The sequence below is a fragment of the Canis lupus genome, chromosome 35 (assembly GCF_003254725.2).
Source record: "Canis lupus dingo isolate Sandy chromosome 35, ASM325472v2, whole genome shotgun sequence".
Taxonomy (NCBI): Eukaryota; Metazoa; Chordata; class Mammalia; order Carnivora; family Canidae; genus Canis; species Canis lupus.
In genome coordinates this window covers 15,503,620-15,516,041 of record NC_064277.1, presented here as the reverse complement: position 1 = coordinate 15,516,041, position 12,422 = coordinate 15,503,620, and the positions used below count along the sequence as shown (strand labels likewise).

The window sequence follows — 12,422 nt, the reverse complement described above, 5'->3', positions numbered from 1 at the left end:
AGGGAGCCGCACTAGGGGCTCCATCCCAGGACCCTGGGGTCATGACCTGAGCCAAAGGCAGATGCTTAACTGACTGAGCCACCCAGGTGCCCCAACCAAGACCATTTGTGAGCACCCCTCTCCTTCACTGTCCTGGAGCGATCATGATGACACTCAGCATCCATATTATATATCTTTTGGTTCCAAAACATTGGACAAATGGTAATGCATCCATAAGCCATAAGAGAAATTACACTTCCCCAAACCAAGGGTTTTAAGAATACTGAAGGTTTCCAAAATGAATCCCAGATTTCAGGGGTCAGTGCAAGCAAAGAACGCCTCGGGAATAACGTACTTAGCTCGCCAGAGTCCCCGTTCACTGCTGGGGAAACCAACAGAACAATGAAAACACATCCCAGAGCCAACCAGCAGATGCTAAAGAGGCACTTGCTGGTGGCGGCTGCCCAGAGGGCCGTGGGAACTCTGCGCCAATCTCTCCCTCCCAGCCTTATCCCCATGGCAACTCCCAGGGTCTGCATTGGTGACAACGCTCTTTCCCCCATACTACCAGCCTACCTCCCTCCTGCACTGCCCCGCTCCCTGGTCTGCATCCCTGAGGGGTGAAACGCCACTGAGTTCTCTGGGTTCCACAACGGGCAACTTGCCTCAGCTCTCGGCAGGGCCAGCTGTGAGCTGAAACTCACAGGCAAGTGTTGGGAGTATATGATAGAAAGTTCTGGAACTCTCACTGATTTCTGCAATCACGTATTCTTTTGAGAGAAGGAGTACCTGTTTTCTCCAACTTCTTAAAACAAAAATGAATACTCTCCCATCCCATTTTCCATTCTTCTTCTCCATCAGCCCTTCCATCTCTCATCAGTGCTTCGGGCATCTGTCCTCAACGGTACGCACAACCAACAGACAATTGTTTGTGAAAACTGCACTGTGCACACATCACACCATCTGATCCCCGTGCCTCCCCGACCCACCAAATTCTCCAGCCATTATTATCATCCTTGACCCCCTTTTCATAGGTGAGGGAAATGAGGTTATGTGACTTGCTCAGTGTGACTGGGATCATGTGGTCACACACCAACTTCAGAGGCACTAACTTAGCGATTCTAACGGTGTCACAACCAGCGACAAAGTAGAACAAGGGGAAGGGACAGGTGGGGGCAGGTGGGCAACAGTATTAAAGACTTGTTCCTGGGGCACCTGAGTGGCGCAGTTGGTTGGGCATCTGACTCTTGATTTGGTCTCAGGTCATCACCTCAAGGTCGTGGGATCCAGCCCCGAGTTGGGTTCCAAGCTCAGCAGGGAGTCTGCTTGACATTCGCCCTCTCTCTCTCCCCCTACTCACACTCTCTAAATAAATAAACATATACATACATACATAAAATTTTTTTTAAAAGTCTTAAAAAAAATAAAGATTTGTTCTAGGAACAATGGAATACCTACTACATAGCTTACCTAAAGTGTGGCTGCATCTCAATATGCTACTGGTCAAAACATGACAGGAGAACACAGCAGGGTTACCACTTATAAAAGGTCCAAAAGCAGGCACGGTTAAATACCGTTAAGAAGGCATGAGCAGTGGTGAAACCAAAGACACCGAGAGGAAAAAAAAATGATGGCTAAAGTCAAGGTGGGGCTTTGTCTTTTGTGGGAATAGGAGCTTCTGAGTGTAGGGGCACTGGAAAGTGCTATCTTTTAAATACCCATGTTCCAAGCACTTGTCTGTACGTACGCTCTATTTCACAATTTAATGCAAGAATTACCAGAGGAAAAAAAGGGGAACCACTGAATGGCCTTACTAAACCCATGTCATTTCTGATTCCTAACCCTTCAGAATGAACCCTTATACCCCCTAAATGCCAGTGGAGGTAAAATACAACTTCTAAGTTTATCAGTAGTCACTTCTATCCCCAGCACAATTAACACATGAGGTGAACTAGAAAGATCTGGAAGATCTAGACCATATTAACTCAGATAAGGAGACCCACCAACAGCAATCCTGGGCCTGCTTTATCTCCTTCTCTCCACAAGGAATAAATAAAGGAGTCCTCTCCTGGTCAACACAACATTTTTCATGCTCTTTCTAGTGCCACTCAGTGTTTCACAGAATTTATGTTCAATACCAAATACTGGTTAGGGGTACCAGGTCCCAGCGAAGGGCCTGGGCGGGGGCTTCTGCTCTTCTGGGAGTCCAGCTCTCTGTTCCTTCCCGCGTGAGAAAAAGTTACAGGTGACTGGGGGCAGAAGAGCCTCCGGATGCTAGGTGCTAGATATGCACCGCCTGGCTTCAAATCCTCGATTCGCTGTTCGGTATTGATATGACCTTGTGAACACTCCAAAGTGTAAGACCAGATTAGACTCAAGATTCCTCATCTGTGATAAATTCAGGAAAATTCCTGTTCTTTAGAGAAACACTATGTGGAAGAGAAAGAACAGATGTGAACCTCCTGAAGCCTGGGGGTACTCAAAAAGCAGTATTACTGTTATCAAAAACTACAATGACATAGGACACCTGGGTGGCTCAGTCGGTCAGGCATCTATCTGCCTTCGGCTCAGGTCATGATCTCAGGGTCCTGGGATTGAGCCCCAGGTGGCCCCCTGCTCAGTGAAGAGTCCACTTCTCCCTCTCCCTTTATCCCTCCCCCAGTTAGTGCATTCTCTCTCCCTCTGTCAAATAAATAAATAAAATCTTTTTTAAAATGACACTGCAGCGGGCAGCCCCGGTGGCCCAGCGGTTTAGCCCCGCTTTCATCCTGGGGTGTGATCCTGGAGACCCGGGATTGAGTCCCATGTCGGGCTCCCTGCATGGAGCCTGCTTCTCCCTCTGCCTGTGTCTCTGCCTCTCCCTCCCTCTCTCCTCTCTGTGTATTCTCATGAATAAATAAATAAATAGTTTAAAAAAAAATGACACTGCAGCACTACTCTGGAGGATAAAAGGATTTTTTTGATCTCCCACCCGATTTCTCATACCATACAGCTGGTTGACCTTGGGACAACTCTTAATCCTTTCTTCTCATAGGACTGAAAAGCATAAAAATACTTATCTTAAAAATCCTTGTGAATCCTTAACGAAAGATTTAACTCCACTAATAAAAGGAATTCCTGTGTCCCAACTTCCTTGTGATGATGAAATTCAAGGAGAAAAAAAATGCAAAATTATCAAAAGCGGAGACACAGGTTAATTATCTAGTGGACGGTCCATAATTGTCACATTAACTAAGACCAGTAGAGAGACATATAATAACAATGCAGACTTTCTGAAAACCCACATTTAACCCAAGAGCTTCTAGTCCCTTTGTCTGTAAGTCCGCCTTTCCTGGCAACAGCAAATAAACTTTCTGACCAGTGAAGGTGTTCGTAATTAGGAAGATACACAAAAGGCAGGCAAAATCAAGAATAAAGGTCTTGACAAAACAATACTCCACAGCTGATTTGCAAATAATAGTGGGCCACTTGGACTCCTGTTCACATGGGGTATTTCACCTGTTACAAGACAGTTTTCTACTGGCAAGTTAGGAGAGGGCTACAGATGACCCCAAATGGTTACACTCAAACCCAACTGCGCTATTTTCATTTTTTTAAACATAAACTCTTTAGTAAGGGGTGACATAGACCTTTGTTCAAAGGTATCCCATGCTAAGAAACATCTGATGCTGGTGGGTAGATATAAAAAGCCAACACCCTGTGATGCTCATCTGGACTTTAGTTTTTATGGAGAGCCAGTCCGCATACTTTCATAGCCTCTGCCTCTTCTTTTTGTAATGATTCGCAACTCATCTCAGTAAGAAGCTCCCCCAACACGCTGAACAGCCCTCTTTCTGCTTTCCCCCCACCTAGAGGGTGTTCCACTATACCTACCATGATGGTATGTTCTGGAAATTTGGCACGCACCAGCTTCACGAACTCCACAAAATGTTCTGAGTACCCGTTGGCCACATCCAGGCAAATAAACTTGACCTGCGGCACCGCTTCCAAGATGCCACTCATCTTTTCCAGATCGCTCTTCCCACTGCCCGAACTCACGGCTACGTGCTGTACCAAAATAAACCAAGAGGCACCAGATGTGAGGAGGGAGTAGCATCCAAAAGTCAGACCCTGCCTCCACCCATTCTGCTGTTCTGAGAGTGCAGTGAGTCTCTGAGGTCTATGTGGACCAAATAATACACCTGCAGTGGGTCCGCTCAAGAAACACACAACAGCGGAGGTAAAAAGGAGATCCACTCTCGGCCACAGAATCTGGCCAGTGATCAGATGTTTAATTATTCAGGAAACCTAGTCCTTGGCTTTTCCTCAATTTCCTCGAGCTGTGTGGAACTCTGAACCATGGAGCTGCTGGTTCGAATTCTGCTCTTCTTGGAAAAGATGGGAGACAGAAGAATGAGGGGCAGCCAGTTGACACAAGCTTCCTCCCACCAGAGCTGTGGGTCACCCGAGCAGCTCACGTGGGGACCAGGAGGGAGTGGAGGATGTTTCAAACTCCTCTGATAAAACTCCTTTCTATCTGTGTTTTTGCTCTCAATACAATACTGTGACAACATGCAAATCATAACCTACACAAAAAAACTGCAACACTCAGGGCTCCTATCAAAAGGGCAAAATGTCCAAAAAGTCCAAGAACGGACGAGCCTAAAATGATCTTTCCCAGCTGCACCTGTCTGTGTTTACATCTGAAGCCACCACAGCCCCCTCAGCGATACCCTCTTCCCCAACCACCACAGCACCAAGGCTCTCCAACCCGCCCCTCGGCTTCTGTGAAAATCTGCACTTTGGAAGATTTGTTTTTAGTAATTTATGCCTTAGTGTAACTAAATCTTGGGGTTGTGCTCAGGGTCACCATCTCACCTCTTATAAGAATATATTTTAGGGGCATCTGAGTGGCTCAGTAGTTGAGCGTCTGCCTTTGGCTCAGGTTGTGATCCCGGGGTCCTGGGATCGAGTCCCACATTGGGCTCCCCACAGGAAGCCTGCTTCTCCCTCTGCCTGTGTCTGTCTCTCTCTCTGTGTCTCTCATGAATAAATAAATAAAATCTTAAATAAAAAAAAAAAAGAATATTTGTATTTTATGTCACTTCTCTAAGCCAGGAGCCACAAGTTGGGGGGACATATCTGAATATCCTTTGTGATGCCCCTAAAATTGCAACAATGTATTGACAACACAGATACTGAATGTAAACAGCCTGGTAACTTGATACATGTTTATTCCAGTTTTCTGTGTTTACACCAGTTTTCACGCCTCCCGCTGCCAGTCTGCCCAGTGCTGGCCCAATCCATCCCTCCCACTAGAGCTTTGTCACCTTTCCTATTTTCCCTCCCTTTTCTGTTAAAGTTTGGCAAGTGGAACTCAAGGTTGGTTCATTTCTCTCAATGTTACCAAGTTTTTGACATTTTCCTCTTTTTAATTAGCCTTTAATTTGGTCAGAGGCAGAGCAGTAAGTCAAATGATCGCACGCGGTAATGAAGGACAAGGTTCTAATTAACAACACATTGCCAAAAGCTCCCGTACAGCAGTCAGAGGTATGGCCCGCTCCCCTCCCCTGCAAAAAATCATCACTCTCCAAGCTTCTTACGGGAAGGAAAAAAGGTGAAGCAATTAATATTCATTCAAACATGATATGGAAAAAATGCAGGACTTGGTACTGAGCCAGAATTACTGTATCTCCAAAACCACCTTCTCACTAATCAAAATGTACATTCGGCACAGCCAAGGAGACAAAGGGGCCAGTAAAACCTCAAAAGCAGTATAATATGAAGTCACTTTCCAGACACAATCTGATCACAGAGGAGAGCATCTCCAACGCAAAGAAAACCTCTCTGGTGGCGCTGGCTCAGAACCACGCAAATGTGCCAGGTGGCAAGTCAGGTGTGCTGCATAATAAAAGTTTTTGTTATTTTCAAACTGCCTTTTTTTTTTTTTTTTTAGTAACAGCTTTAGTGAACTATCAGTACATTCCACAAAATCCACCCATTTAGAGTGCACAATTCGGTAGCTTTCGGTCTATTCTGCATTGTGCAACCTCCACCACAATTTTAAAACATTTGTCACTCCCACACGCTTTGGCCTGTACCCTCAAACTCCCACCCTCCCCAGCCTTAGCCAATCTCTCATCTCCTTTGTCTCTGTAGGTTGGCCTATTTTTTGACATTTCACATAAGCAGAAACATTTTCATGTCTGGCTTTGTCACCGAGCAAAAATGTCTTCAAGTTGTAGCATGAATCAGAGGACTTTACCCCTTTTTACAGTTGAATAGTATTCCATTCTGTGGACATACCAGATTTTCTTTATTCATTCATCAGTTCATGAACACTTGGGTTGTTTCTACCTTTCTGCCTTTATAATAATGCCATTTGTGTACAAGTTTCTGTGTGGACACGTATTTTTCTGTCTGTGAGGTCTACACCTAGAAATGGTATTGCTGGGTTTGCAAATGGTAACTCTGCTGTCTGACTTTCTGAGTAACTGCCAAACTGAGCTCTAAAGCAGCTGCACTATTTTACATTCCCACCAGCAATGCGGAAGGGCTCCAACTTCTTCACATCCACGCCAACACTCATTAGTATCTGTCTTTTTGATTACAGCCAACCTAGTGGACATATTGCTTATTCGACTCCAAAACAACTTGTTATAATTGGATGTTTTTCCTCCATCAAAGGCCTGCTCAGACCAAAATGCACCCCTTGCAGGAAACACAGGTCTTCCACAGGCCCTCATGACATAACACAAAATTTTTCAAGGGAAAAAAAAAAACAGATATTCCTGTTAGAGAAATCTTAATATTTTCAACATAGGATCCTGCACAAGTTTTCTTGGCAAGTCCCTGGCAACGATGAAGGGCAGAGGCCCACTACTGACTTTCCACAGATCTCTCTAGGGACTCTGCATGGCCATCTGCTGCCAATTCAAATCCTTTGGACTATCCTGAAGTCTTTCTCCCCTCCTGCAAGAGATGTGATTTATAACTGGGGTGTAGTCCTACCTGCAGACATTCTGGGTGATGAGCAGCAAAGAGCTTCCAGTCATCCAGGGTATAGTGCTTATGAACTGCTGTAAACATGGAGTGCTAGGAGAGAAAACAGCACTGTTAGGACAAGAAGTCAAGTGACTTGACTTGACTCCGCTCTACTTCCTCTAATGTGCCGAGGTAACCCGACAACACAAAAGAATGGGGTGTTCCTGCCAGTTCACGCTTAATTTGCTTTAAATATGCTGAAAGCCAAAAAACAGAAGAAGGTGTAGCCGGTAAAATCACACAACCGTGGTTTCCATTCTAATCTGATCAGACGACACTGCATTCAGGACTCAGGAGGATCTGCCAAGAGGCCAGGGAGGGAAAGGACGGGTTCCCAGAGCCCTGTCCTGGCCCACCGCCTGAGTCAGGCCCAGGCCAGCAGACAGCAGGTGCCCGGCCCCTAAGAGTGCTCGAGGGCCATCTGCTCCTTAGCCAGCCCAGAAGGACCTCGACTTATACCTGAAAGCTTTCCTTTGGGTTCAAGTCTGAACAGATCTTGCTAAAAGCTAAACCCAACACGTAGTTGCTATTCTTCATGGAGGGAATGCTACGAATTTTAATCCCAAATCTAGGACTACCAACCCAGTCCAACATCCACACTTTGCACAAGCACTTTGTGTACCATTTCATTTCCTTTCCTTCTCAGGGCAACTTTGCAGGGTGATGCTAGCTTTGTGTACACAAATGGAGCTTAACAATTTAACAATTGCTTGGCTAAAGAGGAGCAAAGGCCAAGAGCAAACTCAAATCTGACTAGAGAGCTCAGGTTCCATCCCCTCTCCTAACTTCTCTGGGTCGATTTCCCCATCTACACTTTCCCATTCTAAAATTCCATGACGTGGAGCACCTGGGTGGCTCAGTGGTTGAGCATCTTGCCTTGGGCTCAGGTCATGATCCCGGGGTCCTGGGACTGAGTCCCACATCGGGCTCCCTGCATGGAGCCTGCTTCTCCCTCTGCCTGTGTCTCTGCCTCTCTCTGTGTGTCTCTCATGAATAAATAAAATCTTTTTTTAAAAAAATTAGAATTCCATGACTTTATTAACTCACACTAACTCAGTGGATCCTAGAAACAGGAAACTCATAGTACCTATGCATGGTTTCAAAGGACACCATTTTACTATATTTTCAACGTACATGGTCTCAAATGACAGGGAGTCTTTCCTGTGAAAATGGGCAGGGCACAGCAAGCTCTCCATGATTCATGGACTAATACACCCATATGTGAACCAATATACTTCCTTATTGTTCCCTGATCCCACCCACTTTTACCCTAATACATAATTCATTTGTAGCAATGGCTGTATCAATGAGCAGAGCAAGCATGAGACAAGGAGAAAAAAAAAACAGATTTCTTCAGCGATTAATGTATTCGCCTCCAGGCCAAAGTTTTGTGGGTCCTGTGGGCTGAAAGAGAATACTACTAATCATGGACTCAGATGGACCACCCACTATTCCATTTTTTGAATTCATAATCTGTTTGAAAATCTTCCTTCTAATCACTGGCTAATAATGAATCCTAGTACCTCCTGAGGTTTGAGTCGCTGCCCAGTGAGAAGCTCTTCCAACTAATTGGATTTCTCTTTCTACTTGGCAGGCCATCATTGATGGAAAAAGACACACAAGCTCTGTGCACATCAGAAGCAAACATTTCACATCAAGGATGAATAAGGTGCACTGTGTCTCAGACACAGCCGCGTGGGACAAAGGTCCCACCCACAAAGGGCTTTTCCTTCATTTCTCCCAATGCCAGGACACCGGCTACTCCCTTTATAGGAAATGAGATGGGTAATTGGCTAGAAGGGACCTAGGGCTTCTCCTGTTGTTACCTGTCACTGTGAATTGGGAGGCAAATCACTTACTCTAGAATCAGTCTGGGCTTGAATCTTGGCTCTGTCTCTAACTCAAGAGTTCAACTGACCTTTCCTCCCCCTCTCTCTGCCTCAGTTCTGTTAAAGGAACCCGCCCAGAGGGGCTATGATAATATTACACACAGTATATCTACTATTTGGCACATGAGGGCTCAATAAATGTTTTGTACATAATTGTGTAATAAATGTTACTGAACAGACTGCAGAGGAAGCAGTTCTGCATTTGTTTCAAAGGCAACGTTGCTCTTCTAGACTATGACACTAGTCTAACGTTATAGTATTTCTGGTTTCTAAAACTACCGTGAGTGTTTTCAAGGAAGAAATGGTTGCAGGTCTAGACCTGCATTCATTGAATTCAAAGTCCAGACTCCATCCATCTTCTGACTGCAAAGGTAGGGAAAGAAGTGCCTCCAGCAACCATCGGACTCAGAGCCTAATAGCTTGGCCACAGTGGATGATCCCAAATGTCTCAATCTGCTCCTCTTCTTTGTGTCTGAACAAGTCCAGGCTGGGCTCCTGACAACCTCTCCAGGGTAAGCAGCTGAGGGAAGAGTACCCACCATCCTACCTGTGACATCACCACTGCCATCTCAAATGTCCCCACGGTGTCCATGTTGGCCACAATGATGGGAATCCCTGAGTAGGTCTGCTTTGAGTTTCGAAATGTGAAGGTACGCTCAAGGTCCACCTGTTGGCAAAAAAGAAAGAGAAGTGCTATACTCTTTAAGTGGTTTGTGATGGATTTCTAGAGTGTGGAGCAAGGAAAGAACAAAAAGGGAGTGTATGCCTCTGGGTCTCTTAGGGGCTGAGCCAGGTGTTCCAAAGACAGGAGAGCTCCCGAGGAGACCAGGTAACAGGTTGTCATCCGGGGACAAAGCTGAACCGGCCTCTTGAAGATCCTTAAGTTGTCAGTACAAGGCACTGGATGTCTTGCCATCAAACCAAACCTCCTAATGGGAAGCCTTCCTCCTTCAGCAGCCCCTCCCAACCCACTACCATCCCTAGCCTGATCCAGCCTGGCTTTCAATACCCACATACATACTACCTTACCCCACTTCCAAGCCCCAGAGGGACCATTCCCCTTCTGGAAAAATTTATTCCACCCTTCCCCTGCCAAGCATGGTTCTCCCTCTCATTCTTACTGTTAGAGAGAAGCAGACCCTCCAAAATCACCTCGCAGTGAGCAGCAAACCATAAAATACCTTAACCTGTCAACCTTCTCCCCTGCTTTGTGATTCTTAGCATCTTTTTTTTTTATTTTAATTTTAATTTTTTTCATTTTTTTTCCATTGGAGTTCAATTTGCCAGCATATAGCATAATACCCAGTGCTCATCCCATCAATGCCCCCCTCAGTGCCTGTCACCTACCCCATTCCCGCCCCCCCACCTCCTCCCTTCCCACTATGCCTGGTTCGTTTCCGAATTAGGAGTCTCTCATATTCTATCACCCTCACTGATATTTCCCACTCATTTTCTCTCCTTTCCCCTTTATTCCCTTTCACTATTTTTTATATTCCCCAAATGAATGAGACCATATAATGTTTGTCCTTCTCTGATGGACTTATTTCACTCAGCATAATACCCTCCTTCAAAGAGCTGAGAGGAAGTCCTTGCAACCAGATAGTCTATGCCTATCAACACTTGCTCTTTTGACCTGCAAATGTTGGAGGGAGGGCCCTCTGATTCCATTGTAACTTCAACTTCAGGACATCTGTGACCAAGCCAGCTATCAGGAATCCAGAACAAGAGCTAAACCATGATGGTGGGCTCTGCAAAAGCTGCGTGCTCTGGAAGAGGTAGCAGAGCTAGCAGAGTCAGAACCACTTGTTTCACCCAGGCAGAACTGAGGCCTGCATGCTTACAGATCCATTCTGCACCCCTTCCTGACCTCCTCTTACCATCCGAAGTCCACATCCCACCCCGCCCCTGACACGGGCTTCACGGCCCAGGTTGGCTTCTGGCTGGGTTCAGCCAATGAAGAAAATAGGCAGGAAACTAAGGATAGTGTAGGACCAGGGGGGGGGGGGGCCTGTATGGAGTCAAGGTAGGTCCCCCCAGAACCCCTCTACTTTGGCCTGCACAGTCTTGGGGCCAGCTTTCACAGAGTGATCCCAGTACCTGGACTCCAGTAACATTACCACTTCCCCTTTGGAAGTGGTCTTTCACTGCTGTCAATCTCTGGGGTGCCCCAATACCTCATCTGGCCTGTCACCTGAGTTCGGATATCTCGTATTCAATTCCCTGGTTTACATATTTAGCACTGTTTGTTCCCTTGGCTGGACCCTGACAGACAAGACCAGCCTGGAAGCGGGTGCCTCCCCAAGGAGAAGTGGCAAGAGACACACAGGTATGAATCTTCAGCTTCTGAAACAATTTCCACCTACATTAATCCTGGCTTCATGAATACATCAGCAATCATCATTTCCTTCTATCTAGATCCTTCTCAGATCCCTTTTCATTTGAAACACCTTTCACTTTGCAATTAACAGGTCAAAAAACACCAAGGGACATCTCGGGCCATATAGCCTTCCCACGCATCTTGCTTGTTCTCTATACAACTCCATGTCCAGAAGGCTGCCTGGGTGAATGATGTCATAGGTATGTCTGCTCTGGCCTTAAGCAGCAGCAAAGATGAGGGGAAATGAGATGCTCTCACTGCATGAGCAGGTGGGGCAGCTCATTCGCTTCTCTACTTCCTTCATTATGATTCTTGGCTCTACTTCAGTGAAGCAAAGTTAGATTTGAATCCCGAAAGATAACTGAAGGAGTCTATTAGTTGCAACTTTCTGTGCTGCTAAGGGCACTCTAACATTCTGGCTTTGCAAGCTCAAAATAACCAGAATTCCTAGCTCTCAAATTACTCATACTCCTCCCAAGATGCATGGGGAGGGCTGCTACACTCTGCACCCAGCTGAGCTCATGATGGGTTTTTCTTGGCACCCCAAAACCCTATCAGAGCTCTTCATGGAAAAAGGTCAGCCTTGACAGCGAACTCCCGCCCTTATTTCTATTCTTCATATGGTAGATTCCACACAATCCTTAATTCTAAGAATGAGAAATAAAATTATCTTCTCCAAGTAAGGATAAACTATTGGGACTACGTAAAAATAAAGAGCTTCTGCACAGCAAAGAAAACAATCAACAAAAGCAACCCACAGAATGGGAGAAAATATTTGCAAATAATGTATCTGATAAAGGCTCGGTATCTCCATCAGTATATATATATAACCATATATAAAGAACTTATACAACTCAACACCCCCAAAATGAACAATCCAATTAAAAATGGGCAGAGCACCTGAATAGACATTTTCCAAAGACGACACTCGAATGACCAAGAGACCCAGGAAAAGATACTCAAAATCACTCATTATCAGGAAAAATCAAATGAAACCACAATGAGATACTACCTCATTCCCGTCAGACAGGCTAAAATAAAAAACACAGGAAACAACAGATGTTGGCAAGGATGTAGAGAAAAAGGAACCCTCCTGCACTGCTGGTGGGAAGGCAAACTGGTATAGCCACTCTGGAAAATAATAAGGAAGTTCC

General features: G+C 45.5%; 1 protein-coding gene across 1 annotated transcript in view; it reads right to left on the bottom strand.

Moving 5' to 3' along the window:
• Positions 1-12,422, bottom strand: part of GMPR (guanosine monophosphate reductase) — a 47,059-nt gene that overhangs the window by 28,393 nt on the left and 6,244 nt on the right. Inside the window, exons 2-4 of the mRNA XM_025444016.3 lie at positions 9,439-9,558; positions 6,970-7,053; positions 3,853-4,026 (exon numbers count right to left, since the gene is read on the bottom strand). Coding sequence (XP_025299801.1) covers positions 3,853-4,026; positions 6,970-7,053; positions 9,439-9,558 — 378 coding nt within the window. The remainder of the gene's footprint in view (positions 1-3,852; positions 4,027-6,969; positions 7,054-9,438; positions 9,559-12,422) is intronic.